Here is a 19821-nt window from a genome sequence, read left to right on the forward strand (position 1 = left end):
TTACCCTAAGTGCCCTGAGAAGCCATCTAGGTGTGTGGGATGGGCTAGGGAGGAGATGGCAGGATCAGATTAGGATTCTGAAAAGATCCCTCCCACTGCCATGTAGAGAATAGGTGGGGGAGAGCTGAATGGCAGCCCAGGAAGGATGCCGGGCCAGTGTTCAGGAGAGAGGTGAAGGTGGCCTGGGCCAGGGAAGATCAGCTAACTGACTCAGGACTGTTTGAAAAAAAACAACAACAAAGCCACCTAGCTTGGCAGCAATCCTTGAGGCTGCTGGGCTTTGCTCCAGGCGAGAGACCTTGGTGGCTGTGACTAATTCCCCAGCATGTGGGCATGACTCAGCGCTGACCTTCTGGCTGACCTTGGCTCAAGATTGTGACCACCCCCTCACCAGCCCTGGCCCGTTGGGCTGATGCTGGCCTCTTCTTCCTTATAGCTGGAGGCTGGAAGCAGGGAGCTTGGGCCTGACAAGTCTTTTCTCCTGAGGGGTTTGTGAACACTACCAAGAGGTGGAGGTGGAGTGAATGCCCACATGAGCTGAACCTGGTTTCTTCTGGAAGTTCCAGTCTTGCTAAAGGGAGGAGCCCATTTCTAGGTGGGAGAGGGAGTCTCTGGGGGCCCAACCAGTCACTGTGGAGGTTCCTGAAGCCATGAGTATCCTTTCTCCGTTGATTTAGCTGATTTTTTTTTTTTAGCTAAAAACTCTGGATGAAGCAGGTGACTCATGGGTTAGAGACAAACCTGAGCTGATTTGGGCCTGAGTTTCCCTGTTTGTAAAATGGAAATTACATTGTTCTGGGGGAGAAAACGGCTTGATACCTACCAACATTTGCATCAGGCACCTCCCTGTCCTATATATTAATTCAACTGATATTTAGATTCCTGTGGATGAGTCCTTGGAGCATCAGCTGTGAAGGAGGCAGACCAGTACTTGCCATCTGGAGCTCATAACCTTTGCAGGGATTGGCCCACCATCTGTTTTGGTAAATACAGCCCAGGAAGGATGCTGGACTCTTATTGGGACAGCCATACCTATTCACTTATGTATTGTCTATGGCTGTTTTCATGCTATAATGGCAGGAGTGAGTGGCTGCAACAGAGAGAGAGGACCCACAAAACCTGAAACATTTACCACCTGATCCTTTATAGAAAAACGTGCTGATCCCTGCTCTGTTCTAATGGAGCAGACAGACTACAACAGATGTAAAGAGAATCTCTGACAGTAAACGCTATGAAGGAACTGGGTGACGGGATAGAGTGACGGGTGGTGGTGAGGGGTTGCTTCCAGGTGGTCAGGGAGAAGCCTTTGGGTAGCAGCAAACTTTGAGTTGTGTGACTCTCCCGGAGGAGTAGCCTGGGTGCCCTGGCCAGTGTGGCTCCGTGGGTTGGAGCATCATCCCGAAATACACCAAAAGGTGGCGAGTTCAATTCCCAGTCAGGGCACATACCCAGGTTGCAGATTTGATTCCTGGTCAGGACACGTAGGGGAGGCAGTGGATCGATATTTCTCATATCGATGTCTCTGTGTGTCTCTCTCAAATCAATAAAAAATATATATATATATCCTCAGGAGAGGATTAAAAAAAAAAAAAGTGGCCTGGACAGAAGTGACAGCAAAGGCAAAGGCCCTGGGGCACAGAAGAGCTTGAGAGACTAAAAGTGGGTCAAAGTTGGAGCTCAGCGAGAGGAAGAAGGAGAGGCCTTCAGGCAGGACCCTTGTAAATGGAGTAAAATACTTAGATTTTAGTTCAAGGGCTAAGTTTTAGTTCAAGGACTATGAGAGTTTTAGTGGGGAAGAGGAAAATGGCATGTTCCAAAAAAAAAAAAAAAATTTTAAGGTCTTTGGATACAGGGGTCTGGGGGGGTCAGAGAGAAGGCTGCTAGAATAGTCCGGGTGAGTGACGATGGCAGTCTGGGCTGAGGCGGTGGCAGAGGAAATAAGCAGAAAGACCTGGGCTAAATTTCAGAGGAAGAACTAAGAGATTCCTCATGCTTTGCATGTGAGGGGAGGAGACGAGTTAGAGATGACGTCTGGCTTTTTGCCCCTGAGCAACTTGAGAGCAGGTCCAGTTGGGCTGGAAGCCCAGCTTTGGCACCAACTTGTTCGGGCTCTTGAGCAAGTCTTTATGTCCCTGAGCCTTTGCTCTTTCTGTAAAATGGGTCAATTATCTGCTGGCTAAAGGATTATAAAGGTAACCCACCTGAGGGGAGCCTCCAATAAGTACAGTGCTCTCCTGTGAGCGGAGGCCCCTGGCCGGCAGCGGAGGCCCCTGGCCGGCAGCGGAGGCCCCTGGCCGGCAGCGGAGGCCCCTGGCCGGCAGCGGAGGCCCCTGGCCGGCAGCGGAGGCCCCTGGCCGGCAGCGGAGGCCCCTGGCCGGCAGCGGAGGCCCCTGGCCGGCAGCGGAGGCCCCTGGCCGGCAGCGGAGGGCCCTGGCCGGCAGCGGAGGGCCCTGGCCGGCAGCGGAGGCCCCTGGCCGGCAGCGGAGGCCCCTGGCCGGCAGCGGAGGCCCCTGGCCGGCAGCGGAGGGCCCTGGCCGGCAGCGGAGGGCCCTGGCCGGCAGCGGAGGCCCCTGGCCGGCAGCGGAGGCCCCTGAACAGCAGCTGGTCTGCTGATGTCTCCCCTTCCCTCACCTCCCTTCTGGTCCTGTGAGCACCCCTTTTCCTCAGGTGGGCTAGGGGCCCAGATGCAGGCTCCTGACAGGTCTGTGGGACTTGAGCCTCACTCTGGTCAGATTGTCTTCTATCTGCCACTCACTTTCTGCCCCTCTCCTCAGTCCACTTCCCCCAGTGCTGTCCCTTTGGCATCCCAGGGCCTGACAGCAGGCTCTTTTGCATGCAGGCTCTGGAGCTAAAGACACCTGAGATCATGGTCCCTGCTGCTTACTGGTCCCCGAGTTTATGATCTTGGGTCAGCAGCCTCTGAGCCGGGCTCAGTTGTAATAACTATCCTAGGCCACGGGAAATGGGGTCCTGATCTCTCCCTTAATGCTTAAGAATGAAATAACTTCTCTAAAGAGCCTGGTGCAGTACATAAGTGCTGATTAAATATTAAATTAATAGTTATTAACTTTAGTTCTAATATTTCCATTCTCCTGGATCTTGCCATGGGTGGGTAACCCGTAGCAACCAGAGGGCCTAAGGTCCGCTGCTGGCCAGGCCCACCCCTCCCTACCAGCTGCTGTGGAAACTAGGTGTATGTTTGTGTTTATGAACACATTCATTTACACATTCTGTAATATAAAAACGTAAAGCTATATCATTATTTTTAACTCTGTTCTGGTGCTTCTGTTATGGCAGATAAAGTACTTTAAAAAAAAAACCAACCTCAGCCCTAAAAACAAACAAAAATAAACAATAAGATAAGCCTTTTTTTGTGGGTTTTTTATTGTGGTAAAAAATAGTATTTACCATCTACAGTATTTACATGCTGTACTATAATACAGAACAGCATTGTTAAGTACATACACTCTGTTGTGCAACAGATCTCTGGCACTTTCATCTTGTAAAACAAACTCCGCTCTATTGAACAACTTCCCTTTTCTGCCCTCCCACTAGCCTCTGGTAGTCACCATAGTTCTTTCTCTACCCGAGTTTGACTACCTTAGATATCTCCAATAAGTGGAATCCTACAGTATTTGCCTTTTGAGACTGGCTTATTTCACTTACCATAATGACCTCAAGGTTCATCAGGTTGTTTCAAAGGCCAGGATTTCCTTTTTTTTTTTTTAAAGTAATAATCTTGAAGTGAGCATCCTTTATAGGTTATTAAGAGAAAAACAATTACACAAATCATTTGTTTAAAACTCTTTTAAAAATCTATATTGATTGAATTGACTGTTACAATGGAGATAGAAGCATTGACTTTTGACAATTTGTCTAAGAATTAGTTCTTTTGTTGTTTTATTGTTGACACTATTACAGATATCCCGATCCTCCCCCCCTCCATCTTTTGCTTACTTCCACCCACCCTGCCACCCTTCACCTGGCCTTCATCACTCTATTGTCTGTATCCATGGGTTATGCATATATGTTCTTTGGCTGATCCCTTCACCTTCTTTCATCCAGTCCCCCTCCCCCTTCCCCCCTACATTTGTCAGTCTGTTCCACGTACCCATGCCTCTGGTTCCATTCTGTTCATCAGTTTATCCTGTTCATTAGATTCCACATAAAGTGAAATTACATGGTACCCGTCCTTCTCTGACTGGCATGTTCTACCCAGCACAATAATCTCCAGGTCCATCCATGCTGTCACAAAGGGCAAGAGTTCCCCCCCTTCTACAGCTGCACTGAATAATAATATTAACAATAATTAATATTAATAACAATACGAAGGCTGAATAATATTCCATTGTATGTATATGCCACACTTAAAATATTTTTATTGATTTCAGAGAGGAAGGCAGAGGGAGATAGAAACATCAATGATGAGAATCACCGATCACTGCCTCCTGCGCACCTCCCAATGGGGACTAAGCCTGAAACTCAGGCATGTGCCCTGACATGTGCCCAGGCATGACCTCCTGGTTCATAGGTTGACGCTCAACCACTGAGCCATGCCAACCGGGCTATGACACATTTTATTTTCTCTTTTAAAACATATTTTTATTGATTTCAGAGAGGGAGGAGAGATAGAAACATCAATGATGAGAGGTAATCATTGGTCAGCTGCCTCCTGCACACTCCCTACTGGGGATCGAGCCCACAACCCGGGCATGTGCCCTTGACTGGAATCGAATCCAGGACCCTTCAGTCCTTGGGCTGATGCTCTATCCACTGAGCAAACCTGGCTAGGGTGCCACATTTTCTTTATTCACTCACCTAGCAATGGACACTTGGGTTGCTTCCACCTTTTGGCTACTGTGAATAATGATGCAATGATCAAACTGGGTATGCAAATATCTCTTTAAGATCCTGTTTTCAATTCTTCTGAATATATACCCAGAAGTGGGATTGCTGGATCATATGGTAGTTCTATTTTTATTTTTTGAGGAACTTCCACACTTTTCTGTAGCTTCTGCATCATTTTACATCCCTATTAACAGTGCACATGGGTTCCGAACTCTACATCTTTGTCAAACTTCAATTTGGATAATGGCCTTCCTCATGGGTATGAGATATTTCATTGTAGTTTTGATCGGCATTTCCCTGATGGTTAGTGTTGTTGACCATCTTTTCATATGTTTATTGGTCATTTGTGTATCTTTTATTTCAAAAGGAACTTGAACCCAGGAGTATTTATGTTGCACATGTCAGACACGATGTCAGAATGGTGCACATTACAAATCCTGCATCCACATATATACCTAGACAGAATAAAATTACATATTGTACATTAAGTTTTTATCTCCACTTCCTCATAGCATTTTTGCATGTATATGCAAATACTGACATCATTGCCTTGTAAATTTTTCAACTTTTGTCACACACACAAAAAAGTCATCTTGTACAAAGTTTTTTTAATTATGAAGACAAATAAATCACAGTGATGAATAAAAAAAAAAAAAAGGAACTTGAAATGTGTATGCAAATCCTATCCCATTTTTTAAATCCGGTTGTCTGAATTGTAGTTCTTTATATACTCTGGATGTTAACTCCTTATGGCATATATGGATTGCAAATATTTGCTCCTATTCCATAGGTTGCCATTTGTTGATTGATTCCGTTGCTGTATATAAATTAAATTTGATGTAGTCCCATTTGTCAATTATAGTTCTTATTGTTTGTGCTTTTGGTATCATACCAAGACATCATTGTCAATCCCATTGTTGTGAAGCTGCCCCCCTCAGGTTTTCTCCTAGGAGTTCTATAGGTTCGGGCCTTACATTTAGGTCTTTAATCCATTTTGAGTGAATTTTTACATATGGTATTAAGTAAGGGTCTAACTTCATTCTTTTGCATATGAATATCCAGTTTTCCCTGCAGCATTTGTTGAAAACTATCCTTCCCCCAGGTTCTGGTGCTCTAAAACAAAACAAAACAAAATACCCTTTTACTTATTTATTTAAGCCCTCACTCCAGGACGTTCTTAGAGAGAGGAAGGGAAAGAAAGAGAAACTTCAATCGGTTGCCTTCTGTGCACTCAAACCTGCAATCCAGGTATCCTGGTGCACTGGAGGACGGTCAACCAACTGAGCCACTCAAACAAGGTGCCTTTTTAAACATACAGGCTGTAGAAGTGGCCCGGGTCTCCCTAAATGGAGATCCTTGGTGCTAGTTATACATCCTGATAATTTTTTGGAGTAGATGCTATTAGCCTTCCCCCCTCCCCCTTTAATATTTCCATTGATTTTTAGAGAGAGTGGAAGGGAGGGAGGAAGGAGGAGAGACAGAAACCTCAATGTGAGATACTAATCAATTGCCTCTGGCATGGGCCCTAATGGGAGCGAGGGTCGAACCTGCAACACAGGTATGACCTTGCCACAACCTTCCCGGGAGTGCGTGGGTTGATGCTCTAAACCACAGCGACCAGGGCTAGCTCTTTTTTATTATATACATTTTTTTACGGATTTCACATAGGAAGGGGGAGAGAGTGATAGAAACATCCATGATGAGAATCATTGATCCGGCTGCCTCCTGCACGCCCCCTATGAGCCCGGCAACCCGAGCATGTGCTCTGACCAGAACCCTTCAGTCCGCAGGCCCACACTCTATCCACTGAGCCAAACCGGCTAGGGCCTAGCTCCTTGTTATAGATGAGGAAACTAAGGCTGGATCCAAATGACCTGCCCAAGGTCCTTATAGCGAGCAAACATGTAGAAATGGAATTGGAACTGAGAACTTGAATCCAAGGCCTACATGCTTGAATCCCGTGGGGATCCTCCCTTTTTTATTCCCAGCATACTGGAAAGAATGAATGAATGACTGTCTCAGGCAAAAAGCTTGGAGCAAACGCTGGATCTTGGACAAGTCCACTGCTCCACGCGGGGGTGCACCTCCGTCTCGCGCATGCGCACCCCATGGGCACAGCAGGCTCCACTCTGTCTGTCCGCAACTGTTACAAGCTCTCTCAGCATGGTACGTCCCGCATTCCCCCATGCCCGGGCCGGGGTGGTACGCGCCACCTCCGCCAGCCCCTCCCTGTCGGTTTCCGCGCGAAAAGCCAGAGCTGCCTGTGCTGCCGACACCTCTGTTGCAGCTTCCAAGATGCCTGCTCGAACCGCCCCGGCTCGGGTGCCCGCGCTGGCCTCCCGGGCCATCTCACTGCCGGACGATGTCCGCAGGCGGTAGGTGCTGCAGGGGACCGCGAGCTCCGTGGGGTGGCATGTCGCTGGGGGTGCAGGGGGTGCTTCCCCTCTGGGTAGCCCTTGGCTGCTGCTGACAGACGGGCGCGCATGCGTGGGGTTGCTTGGCGGCAGTTGGCGCCCGTAGGGTTGGACTTCCGGTCGCGCGCATCTCGGGCAGTTTGGCGCGCGTCTCCGGCGGTTTGGCGCCAAAAATGGGCCAAAGCCCTTCACAGTTCCCTCGTGACTAGGAACTTGGGGTCTCCTCTGACCTCAGAGTAGAGCAAACTCCCGAGTTTGCTTCAGGGATCCCTTTCCCAGAACAGCCGCCCGGCTTGTCTCCAGCTTGGTCGTACAGGAAGTGGGCAGCCCACGGCCGAGCCACCACTCGGCCCGGCACTTTGGCCTCCACTTCCGGTGCACACTGTGGGGGGTCGAGGGGCCTGGCCGACCTGGCTTCAGGGTGTTTCAGGGAACCCTCTTGGCGTTCCGCACCCACATCCCGATGGCGACCACCAAAGGCAGACGTCGCGGGTTGGGGCTCAGGTTTGCGAGTGCCGTCTTTTTTGGGAGGCTCCGTCCATCTCCAACTGCCGGGAAGTCCGTATTCTGGAAAAAACTTGCCATGCAACGGGGGCCAGGGCTCCGGCAGCATGAAGACTGAGTAGGCTTTTCTAGTAATTCTGCTCCTCTTGGTGGTTCAGTTGGTTGGAGCTCCGTCCTGGGCTCGATTAGGTTATGGGCTCGGTTCCCCGATAGGACACCTACCTAGGTTGTGGGTTCGATTTCCCCAATCGGAGCGCACACAGAAGGCAACCCATTGATGTTTCTCTCCCTCGCTCTAAAAATCAGTTTTATCCTCGGGTGAGGATTAAAAAAAAATCGTCAAAACACTTTTTAAAAATCTTTATTGTTGAAAGTTATTACATATGCCCTCCTTCCTTCCACATCCAAATACTTTTTAAGCAGCACAGAGGGGGGAGTGTTTTTGAAGAATCTGCATCTTTATTCCTCCCCTCCCCCTGCCCGCCAAGATATAACATGACTTAGATTGGAAATGGAATTATGGAAGTGTCTGGCCTCATGATGTCAGACCCAATACGGAGATGATGGGGCCTTTATTCTGATGGCGAGGACTCTACCTCTCCTGGCTGGTTTGACTTGGGGCAAGTGCCATAAACAAGCTGTACCTGCAGACTAGGGTTATTAATTAATATGCATTATAAAGTGGCATTGGAGCTAATGAGAATATGCCTGCCACAGAACGGCCCACATGTTAGCATTGTGTTGGCTGACCTCGCGGGCTCAGGGTTTTTATTGGGCCAGGCCGCTGTCTTGCTTGACTAAACTTGAATGTTAGGTGAGGGTTAAATCTGCCATTTTCTCTAGAATTGCCTACTGTAGGTATGGAGCTTTTTCAGATTTCTACTTTAGACCCACGTGGTAGACGTTGAAATTGTCAGCTTATGAGATCCTCTCAACAGCCTTTCTTACCTTTTGAATTTCAGTGTGCGAAATACACAGACGTGGCACTAAACACTCCCTTAAACTTCGATTTATAAATGCAGGTAGAACGCTTCTTGGCTTATGAAAAGTAGAGATGAGTAATCTGTTCTATGACAGGAACCTAAGTGCGTTAGAATACTGTAGGAGCAGAGTTTAGAACCCGTCCTTATTTTTGCATTTCTGTCATTTTTGCTAACTTGTGTTTCTATGGCAGCTTCTTTTAAAATGCGCATATAGTTAGTTCCATTACATATGTAAAGAAACTACAAAGTATTTTCAATGATTGGTCTTTAACTTCTTTATTGAAGTATTACTTACCTGCCCTAGCTGGTTAGGCTCAGTGGATAGTGTCAGCCTGTGGACTGAAGGGTCCTGGGTTCGATTCCGGCCAAGGGCACACGCCTGGGTTGTGGGCTCGATCCCCAGTGGGGGGCGTGCAGGAGGCAGCTGATCAGTGATTCTCTCTCATTACTGATGTTTCTATCTCCCTCTCCCTTCCTCTCTGAAGTCAATAAAAATATATTAAAATAAAAAATATTACCTTAAGTCTTCTAAAAAGCGTGCTTTTCAGAACAAGCCACATTTTTCCATTTGATTTTTCTTACTCGGCCCAAGCTGCCATCATTTGTATAGAAAAGTGATAGTCTTCCACTTGTCTTCCTGTTGCCACTCAGGTCTGTTTTCTGTAAGTGGAAACTCATCCTCTTACAAATAAGTTGGATCCAGTGGTTTTCCTGCCCCTTTCCTCTCTGCTCCCCTCACCCCCACCGTCTGGTACACTTGGCCTGAAGTCCAGAATTCCTGTCCTCTTGCCTGAGTCATCTTGTGTTCTTCTCACAAGCCACACAGGCCGCCTTTTAGGTTCTCGGGGAACGAGACCGTGCAGAGTGACCAATGTGAGGCCGGGCTTCGTCCCTTTATTCTTAAGATTGTATTCAGAAAGACAGCCGCCTTCCCCCACATTGGAAAAGGGTGTTAGTGCACCTCGCCTGCGGCCTTGCAACTCTGGAGTTAATTTATTGTCGGAGCATGTTTTCCTTATTCATTGTATCTGCAGTTTGGTGTACAGTAAACTCTCAAATGCTTGCATGTCAAACTTTCCCCTTTAATGAAGCCTGGGTTTACACATGATTCTAGCAACCTTGGCGCAACTCCAATTAGCCTTTGTAATTATGACAGCTTTCTTATCTGCTAGTCATTCTGAGATTAGATTAAGCCAGGTCTTAGAAGTTCTGAACCAGTTTCATGGCTCCTGCTGAGGAGGTATTGGATAGGGAAAAGCTGACTTAACCTCTTCCAGTTCTCCCTGCAGTAGGATTCTAGAGGCGCAGACCTCTGGGGTTCAAATCCCACCCCGCCACGTGCAGCTGTGTGGCTAACCGCTTGGTGCTTTATCTGTAAAAGGGGGCGGAGATGCCTGTTCTACCAAGGCCTTATGCAGACTAACTGAGCTCACAGGTGTAAACATGGTAGAGCAGCACCTGCCCAGAAACCTACAGTGCTTATCACGTGCTTCGCTGTATCATTTATTTCCATTAGAGCAGTGGTCGGCAAACTCAGAGCCAAATATCAACAGTACAACGATTAAAATTTCTTTTGAGAGCCGAAAACCGACTTCTGCGCATGGGCCACGAAGTTTCAGTCGCACTGTACGTGCGCGCCCGCACGTGGTATTTTGTGGAAGAGCCACACTCAAGGGGCCAAAGAGCCGCATGTGGCTCGCGAGCCGCAGTGTGCTGACCACTGCATTAGAGGAACATAATTTAAAGCACTAACATGCTCATCTTATACTGAGGCAGGTAGCAGCATTGTGTAGAGAGGAGATCTATGCCGGCTTGTTCCAAACTTCCTTTTTTCCTGGCTTCTTGTAGAATAGAAGTCGGTCTGGACTTGCTCTTTCAACTGCCACCTAGCTTTTCTGCCAGCTGTCCGCTCCTCCTCTCGCTTGGGCATCCTTTTCTTTAGGGTTGAGGTGGCATTCTGTCTTCTTTCAACTCAGTGCACTGCTTCTTAATTCTTTGTATCCTTGGTTTTTGTGTTGCTGTCTACTACCAGGGAGCCTCTTTCTTCCCTGATGACCCCACTTCCCCATCCCCTTTCTTTCATTTTTGGCCCCTTATCTCTTCTGGTTGTGGGACTTCTACTTTCAGCAATTGGGGTGCCTGCTGGAGATAGATACCTCCACTTCTGAACCCTCACGGGAGAGCCAGTTTTAATTTCTAGCTGCTGAATAGCCATCTGGGTAGCTGCTGCTCACTGAAACATCATTTCTAAAACTCGTAGCCTGGTTACTCTCCTTTTTCCCCACCAAAGAGTTTTGAATTTCTGATACTATATTCATTTTCTTTTATTTCCCATCACCATTTATCCCCCCTATATCCTCTTCCATCTCTACCCACTATCTCTCTCGGATACTGTGTTTTTAAAAATACATATATATTTTTATGATTTCAGAGAGGAAGGGAAAGGGAGAAAGAGATAGAAACATCAATGATGAGAGAGAATCATTGATTGGCTGCCTCCTGCATGCCCTACCTGGAGATTGAGCCCCAAACCTGGGTATGTGCCCTGACCTGGAATCAAACTGTGACCTCATGTTTCATAGGTTGACGCTCAATCACTGAGCCATACCGCCTGGGCCCGATGATATTTTTCCACTGATTTTTAGAGTGGAAGAGAGGGAGGGAGAGCGAGAAGAGAGAGAGACATACACATCAGTGTGACAGAGATACGTTGGTTAGTTGCCCTCTGTACCCAGGTGGGGGATCGAACCTGCAACCCAGGTAGGTGCCCTTGATTGGGAATTAAACCCACAACCCTTTGGTGCATGGGCTGACACCACTGAGCAGCACTGTCCAGGGCTCGAGTTTAACTTTTGACTCCCACAAACTTAACTAATAGCCTACTGTCTGCTTTTTTAAAATATTTTTATTTATTTCAGAGAGGAAGGGAGAGAGAGATAGCAGCATCAGTGATGAAAGAGAATCATTGATTGGCTGCCTCCTGCACACCCCCTACTAAGGACCGAGTCCGCAGGCCAATGCTCTGTCCACTGTGCCAGACTAGCCAGGGCTAATAGCCTACTGTTAACCAGAAGCCTATGGATAACATAAACAGTTGAATAACACATATGTTGTGTATGTTATCTATTAATTAGCGACCCGGTGCACAAATTCGTGCACGGGTGGAGTCCCTCGGCCTGGCCGGCGATCGGGTCCAATGGGGGCCTGCCGGCTGGGGGGAGGGACCATGGGAGGTTGGCTGGCTGCAGGAGGTTGGCTATAGGAGCCCACTGACCACCAAGGGGCAGCTCCTGTGTTGAGCGTCTGCCCCCTGGTGGTCAGTGCGCGTCATAGCTACTGGCCGGTCATCCATAACCGTCACTTAGGCTTTTATATATATAGATACTATATTCCTACAGTAAAGGAAGCTAGAGAAAAGAAAATTATTAAAATCATAAGAAAAATATGGTTATAGTATTTTGAAAAAAATACATATAAGTGGACCTGTACAGTTCAAACTCATGTTGTTTAAGGGTCATCTGTACTACCACTGTAGCTGCAGTCTGCTGAGAGTTTTTGCTACAGAAAGGCCTTTCCTGACCACCTAAGTCAGGAGGTCCCTACCTGGCAATGCCTGTGTCCAGTCACCCAGCTCGTTGCCTGGAATAGGGCCTGGCATGTAGTAAGTACTCACAGATGTGAGTGACGATCAAAACTAGAAGCAGGGTCCACATCCACTTGAACAGCTACTGTAAGGTATTGGTCCAACAAAGCCGATTGCTCAAATTCCTGGCTGTGCTGATAACACTTGCCCTCAGGAAAAGCTCTGTTCCTGCCCTTTGGGCTAGTGATAACTGAGTACCTAGTCTGTGGGTGCTGGGCCGGAAGATCCAGAAGCAAGTTGAGGCCTAGCCCCTGCCCAGTGTGCTGCCACTCCACTGACTGTTGCTCGCCCTAAAGGTTAGACCTTTTGTCGCCCCACTGCCCACAGTCAGCACTTAGACTAGGAGCAGCCTCTCCACCTTTCCTGGGTGTCTTCTTGTTCCTTTATTCTTGTTCTCCCTTCCCCCAAAGAAGCAAGATAACCTCTTCAGTAATCAAATCAGACCCTGATTTCCAGCCAGACTCATGACAGTTCTGCACTTCTGAATGTTTAGGTACAAACATTCCAAAGGATGAGCGTTTGGGCCAGGTGCCAGCCAAGTCTTCTAACTTCATGCCTCTCCCCCTTTGTGTGGGCACCCCTGCTGCCTTAATCCCCCTGTTTCATACAGTCCTCGTTAGCCTCAGCTTTTAGGAATGTTAGCTGTCTATTCCCCACGGCATCCTGTGCCTCTGGTTCTCTCGTTCTGACACTGACCACAATAGGAAGGTGTACCTTCTTATTGGCTCTTCTCAGATCCAACTAGAGAAAGACCACCTGTAGGTCACTTAATTTACAGAAGGACCCAACTCTGACCTGCTTCCTTTCCCAGTACCTTTTAAAATTATATATACTGGTGGGCAAAAGTAGGTTTACAGTTGTGAGTACAGGAAATAGTTTATTCTTGTATTATTACTGTATTTAGTTGTATTACAACTGCACATTTACTTTTTACCACCCCTGTATTGTTATAAAACTCTCCTGTATCATCTCTCACCATCATTAAAAGAAACTACCCCCCAAAAGAGGACCTCACTTCAATCAAAAAAGAGGCATTCTAGACATGGGGGTGGGGGGGCACTATGTTTTTTTTTTTCCTAACACTCATGTAGGTTAAATTTATTTCCAAAGTTCTTTAAAACTGTGGTACTAATTCTTAATAGGTAAACAAAGTTGCTTAATAAGTGTTTTTTCCTTTTCCCTTATTTTTCTTTCCACAGGCTCAAAGATTTGGAAAGAGATAGCTTAACAGAAAAGGTAATCACTATCTTAAAACATTTTTACTACCAAATGTGACTGACGGATCACTCTGTAGCTTGTAAAAAGATTAAGGGGATACTTATCTGGCAGGGAGATACCCTGGTCAGGAAGGTGGTTTTCCCAGGGTGAGGCTTACCCATTGCACTCTGGATGTGCTGGCCTTTGCAGTTTCCCCAAATGTGGGAAACTCAACTGCATAATTCATAGAAGCGGGCAACTGTGTTCATGCTCTCCCCTGAAAAAGTTTAGGTGGAATCGGTTTTTTCCATAAGTTTTGAGATAACTTGGAAATATTCTTCTTGTTTAATGTGCTTTGTTAATACTGCTAATACTAGTTGACTTTTGGTAACTTGTTGACAAGTTGACCAATCTGAGTTCCAAACCATCAGTTCTGAACTATAACTTGTCTTGGTCGCACTGTTTTCAGAAGCACAGTTTTGTTCTAATGTGCCATGTATGTCTCTGGCTCACCTCTGACCTTTTCTATTTTTCATCATTCTGGAAATGATGTGATAGGATCTTAATGGAAACATCACGGAAGTGTCTTGGTGAATACTTAGGTTTTTGGCAGTCAGCATTGCCTGCCATTCAGTCATTGTTATGTGACCAGACAGCATAATTGTGTATTATAATGTCCATTAGTTAGTAGCTTGGGAGTTTGGGGACTTCTAAACCTGTATCCTTCCCTTAGGAGTGTGTGAAGGAGAAATTGAATCTCTTACATGAATTTCTGCAAACAGAAATAAAGAATCAGTTATGTGATTTGGAAACGAAATTACATAAAGAAGAATTATCAGAGGTAAGTTTTCAGCATCCCGACATCTAGAAAGCGTCTCCTCTCATGCAGCTTGTCTGTGACCAGGGAGGTGGAGTAATCCCCAGCTCCCCTTGTTACCCGATAGTTATAAAGGAGATGCGTTTGTTTCCTTATTCTCTTACTGCCACTTGTTTGCATTCACTGCTACTTAAATTATCCTTTCCTGCTATAGGAGGGCTACCTGGCTAAAGTCAAATCCCTTTTAAATAAAGATTTGTCCTTGGAGAACGGAGCTCATCCTTTCAGTCGGGAAGTGAATGGATGTCTAGAAAACGGGAGTCATTCAAGTGGTGAGGACCGCAGAGTGAGAATGGCAGAGGAAAACAAGTCACCAAAATCCATGTCCAAACCTTGCACGCCCAGGAGAAGCAAGTCTGATGGAGAGACCAAGTGTAAGAGGCCTTAACTCGTTTGACCTTGATGGAAACTGTTATCACATAAAGAAGGGGGCAGTCAGACCTGGAGTCATAGACCTCCTGGGCAGTACTTCTTGGTTTGTTTCTTGTGTATACCCCTAACTAGTAAATTATACTTCCTAACTAGCTTAGGTATATACTAATCTAAATTTTGTTTTTGACCAAGTCTTGGGCATTAGATCTCAAAACATGGCTAAGTTTGAGGTATAAGGTAACAGGAACTACTAATACTTAAATTACTTCTGTTAATGTGCCTATTGAAGCTAAACATTTATTTTTAGACTCCTTCCCAGTTTGTAGTCAAAGTAACTCTTCTGGAATCTTTACACACAAAAGAGCATGGACTTGAGCTCAGGTCCAGCTCTCAGCCACTTCACTTTTTAATTTTTTTTCAACATTTTAAAATATATTTTCTTTAATACTGATTTTCAGAGAGAGAGGAAGGAGATAGAGACAGAGAAACATTGATATTGGCTGCCTCCTGCACACCCCCTACTGGGGATCCAGCCCACAACTCCGGCGTGTGCTCTGACTGGTAATCAAACCTGTGACCTCTTGGTTCCTGGGTTGATAGTCAACCGTTGAGCCACTCCAGCTGGGCCGCTTTTTTTTTTTAATCCTCACCAGAGGATATTTTTTCCAATACTTCTGAGAGAGAGTGGAAGAGAGGGAGGAAAGGAGAGAGAGAAACATCTGTGTGAGAGACACATAGACTGGTTGCCTCCTGCACAAGCCTCGGCTGGAGCCAGGGATTGAACCTGCAACCCAGGCAGATGCCCTTGACTGGGAATCGAACCTCAGATGAACACGCTGATGCTCTAACCACTGAGAAACGGGCCAGAGCTTAGCTCCTTCACTCTTTGACGGTTCAGGTTCCTTGTCTGGTTCAGGGTTGGCCCCTCAGTAAGAGTGTGTGTAACACTAGCAGGTCGGTGCTGATTGCCAATTTGTTTCGTTGTTAATCCTCATTGGAGGATATTTTTCCATTAATTTTTTAGGGAGAGTGGGAAAGAGAAAGAGAAACATTGATGTGAGAGGGACACATCGATTGGTTGCCTCCTGCATGTACCCTGACCAGGGCCGGGGAACCTGCAACCAAGCTACGTGCCCTTGACTGTAATCGAACCCGGGACCCTTTGGTCTGCAGGCTGACACTCGACTGAGCCAAACTGGCTAGGGCCTGATTGCCAATTTTATCAAGACAGTTGTTGATTAGAGTACAGAAAAGGACACCTAATCCTCTTCATTAACGTGGTGAAGCTGAAGAACTGCACCTTTGCTGTAAACTTTTTTATTCATGTGGCTTTTTTTTTTTTTTTTTAAACAGCTGAAGTCTCACCTAGCCCCAGGATTACAAGGCAGTCTACCAGGCAGACCACCATCACCTCTCATTTCACAAGGGGGTCAGTATATAATGAATTGACAGCTGCCTTTTTTAGGGCTAACTGCTTCTGTAAAACATATATGGAATTAGACTTTCCATGTTGCATAGGTTTGCCTGTGCAGTTTTGTTTATTAGAACAGTATATTTTTGAACAGTATATTTTTTTACATTCAATATTTTGTCTAACCACTATGCTGTACACCTGAAACTAAAACAATCAGAAACTTTATAAAGTATTCCCCTGATATTTTGAGTACCCACCTGGCACCATACATAGTTATTACAGTAGGTCCTCGGGTTACGTCGGAGATCCGTTCCTATGATTCAATTTTCGCTGTAAGTCGGAACCCACCTTCATAAGCACCTATGTCACTCACATGGAGCACATACACAGTAGTAATGAAGTGAAACAATAAAAAAAATTTAAAAGAAAGATAACAATTCCTGACCTTTACTTGTGGTAAATACAGTAAATAATAAAAAACATAAAGTACATATGTACATACATCAAAATGATGGAACTTTTTAAAATAAATAAATGGGAGATGGCAACGTAACCATGAAATGACGTACGTCAAGTCCGATGTAACCCAAGGACTGCCTATATAGTACTAGAGGCCCGGTGCATGAATCCGTGCACTGGTGGGGTCCTTCGGCCTGGCCTGTGGGGATTGGGCCAAAACTGGCTCTCCAACATCCCCTGAGGGGTTCCAGATTGCAAGAGGTCACAGGCCAGGCTGAGGGACCCCACCAGTGCACTATCGGGGCCAGGGAGGGACCGCGGGAGGACTCCAGGGCGTGTCTGGCCTGTCTTGCACAGTCCTGATTGGCTGTACCCCAGGAGCAAGCTAACCTACTGGCCCTGTTGTGGTCAGTGTATGTCATAGCAACTGGTCAAACAGTTGAAGGGACACTTAGCATATTAGGCTTTTATATATATAGAATATAGATTATTGACTGTATTCCCTATGCTGTATTTATATCCTTGTATGAATGGCATTTCTGAATACCTCATTTATTTTTATTCTTAACTATAGGAAACTTTAAAAAAATTTAGGATAGTAAAATGCACCCCCAAATAACCTGTCACCTAGTGCTACCAGTTAATAGCTCCTGGCCGTCATTTCATTTACACCCCATACATTCCAACTGGGTTACTCCAAGTGGATTACAACTCCATGTTCCCCCATGTCCCCCCAACTGGATTGGAAACAAATCCAAACATGTCATCTTATCCATAAATATTTCAGTAGATTTCCAGGCAAAGAGGTCTCTTTCTCTGACAAACTTTTAATTTATATTTTACTATAATTGCTAACATTTAGTTAAAAAGACATAGCATACTATTTTCATGCCTTGTAAAGTGTAACAGTTCCTTACTGTCATATACATAGCCAGTGTTCACATTTCCCTTGTGTAGCAAACGAAGTGTTCGGTTGATTTGTTCCTTAAGCCTTTCAAGTTAGATTCCTTATTTTCTTGCCATTTATTTGAAGGGAAAAAAAGGTGGGTCATTTGTCCAATAGAGTTTCTAGATCTGTTTGTATCCTTGGTGGTTAACGTGTTCTCTTATTTCAGTTTTCCTATAATCTGGTATTTAGGTCTAGAGGCTTGATCAAATTCCAGCCTTTTTTTTTTTTTTTTTTTATTTTTTTTATTTTTATTTTTTTTAAATTTCTTTATTGATTAAGGTGTCACATATTTGTCCTCATCCCCCCATTCCCATCCCACCCCTCTCCCCACGCATGCCCCAATCCCCTGTTGAACTTAACCGTTGGATAGGCTTATATGCATGCATACAGGTCCTTTGGTTGAACTCTCCCCCTCCCCCCACCCTCCCCCTACCCTCCCCTATGCTCCCTCTGAGGCCCGATAGTCCGATCGATGCCTCCTTGCTTCTGGTCTGTTCTTGTTCCTCAGTCTATGTTGTTCATCATTTCCTCTAGATGAACGAGATCATATGTCACTAGATATATACTAATAAGAACTGAATGTGAGACGAGCAATAATATTTATGCTGACAGGCAAATGAATCAATCTGTAGCGAGCTTCCCCCTGGACCAACAGTTCTTTTGAGACCCAATTTCGATGTCCAGTAGTTCCTTATGTGTACATGTCAGCACTGACCCCTCAGCTCTGGATGGTGGACAAATGGTGGTAACGGAGGTCCGACTCCCTCTGGTTTGGTCTCGGCCGAACCCAGGGGCACGGCGTCACCCAGACTAAGGGGCACGTGGCCTCACCCATACCCAAGGGGCGCGTGGTCTCACCCGGGCCTGGGACCCAGCCTCACCCGGATGGATCCAGGGGCGCACGGCCTCACCCGGACCCAGGATCTGGCTTCACCCGTACCCAGGGACGCTTGGCCTCTCCCAGACCCAGGGGCACGTGGCCTCACCCGGGCTTAGTTGCACAAGGCCTCACCTGGATCCAGGGACACATGGTCTCTCCCGGACCCAGGGACGCTTGGCCTCTCCCAGACCCAGGGCCACTTGGGCTCACCCGGGCCTAGGTGCACGAGGCCTCATCCGGATCCAGGGACGCATGGTCTCACCCGGACCCAGGGACGCTTGGCCTCTCCCCGACCCAGGGCCACTTGGGCTCACCCGGTCCTAGGTGCACGAGGTCTCACCCGGACCCAGGGACGCTTGGCCTCTCCCAGACCCAGGGCCACTTGGGCTCACCCGGGCCTAGGTGCACGAGGCCTCACCCAGATCCAGGGACACATGGTCTCACCCGGACCCAGGGACGCTTAGCCTCTCCCAGACCCAGGGGCACGTGGCCTCACCCGGGCCTAGGTGCACGAGGCCTCATCCGGATCCAGGGACACATGGTCTCACCCGGACCCAGGGACGCTTGGCCTCTCCCAGACCCAGGGCCACTTGGGCTCACCCGGGCCTAGGTGCACGAGGCCTCACCCGGATCCAGGGACACATGGTCTCACCCGGACGCAGGGATGCTTGGCCTCTCCCAGACCCAGGGCCACTTGGGCTCACCCGGGCCTAGGTGCACGAGGCCTCACCCGGATCCTGGGGACATGGTCTCACCTGGACCCAGGGATGCTTGGCCTCTCCCAGACCCAGGGCCACTTGGGCTCACCCGGGCCTAGGTGCACGAGGCCTCACCCGGATCCAGGGACACATGGTCTCACCCGGACCCAGGGACGCTTGGCCTCTCCCCGACCCAGGGCCACTTGGGCTCACCCGGGCCTAGGTGCACGAGGCCTCACCCGGATCCAGGGACACATGGTCTCACCCGGACGCAGGGATGCTTGGCCTCTCCCAGACCCAGGGCCACTTGGGCTCACCCGGGCCTAGGTGCACGTGGCCTCACCCGGATCCAGGGACACATGGTCTCACCCGGACCCAGGGACGCTTGGCCTCTCCCAGACCCAGGGCCACTTGGGCTCACCCGGGCTTTTTTTTTTTTTTTTTTTTTTTTTTTTGAGACTTCTTCATAGATGGCTCTGTAGACTTCATCAGAGGCATGTAATGTCTCTTCTGTGATACCAACAGCCAATGATCAGTGTCTAGATTCACAATTTCTTAGGATTTGCAAAATGGAGATATTCTA

General features: G+C 47.3%; 1 protein-coding gene and 1 non-coding gene across 2 annotated transcripts in view; both read left to right on the forward strand.

Annotated features, from left to right (window-relative positions):
• The first annotated feature begins 7143 nt into the window (after positions 1-7143).
• DNMT1 (DNA methyltransferase 1) overlaps positions 7144-19821 on the forward strand; it is a 41863-nt gene continuing 29185 nt past the window's right edge. Inside the window, exons 1-5 of the mRNA XM_054717450.1 lie at positions 7144-7223; positions 13592-13628; positions 14323-14430; positions 14621-14840; positions 16192-16267. Of these exons, the coding sequence (XP_054573425.1) occupies positions 7144-7223; positions 13592-13628; positions 14323-14430; positions 14621-14840; positions 16192-16267 (521 nt within the window). The remainder of the gene's footprint in view (positions 7224-13591; positions 13629-14322; positions 14431-14620; positions 14841-16191; positions 16268-19821) is intronic.
• LOC114228495 (U1 spliceosomal RNA) lies at positions 13707-13869 on the forward strand. The gene has a single exon (XR_003614647.2). It is a non-coding gene; the product is annotated as a U1 spliceosomal RNA (small nuclear RNA).

Source organism: Eptesicus fuscus, chromosome 6 (genome assembly GCF_027574615.1).
Source record: "Eptesicus fuscus isolate TK198812 chromosome 6, DD_ASM_mEF_20220401, whole genome shotgun sequence".
Lineage (NCBI taxonomy): Eukaryota > Metazoa > Chordata > Mammalia > Chiroptera > Vespertilionidae > Eptesicus > Eptesicus fuscus.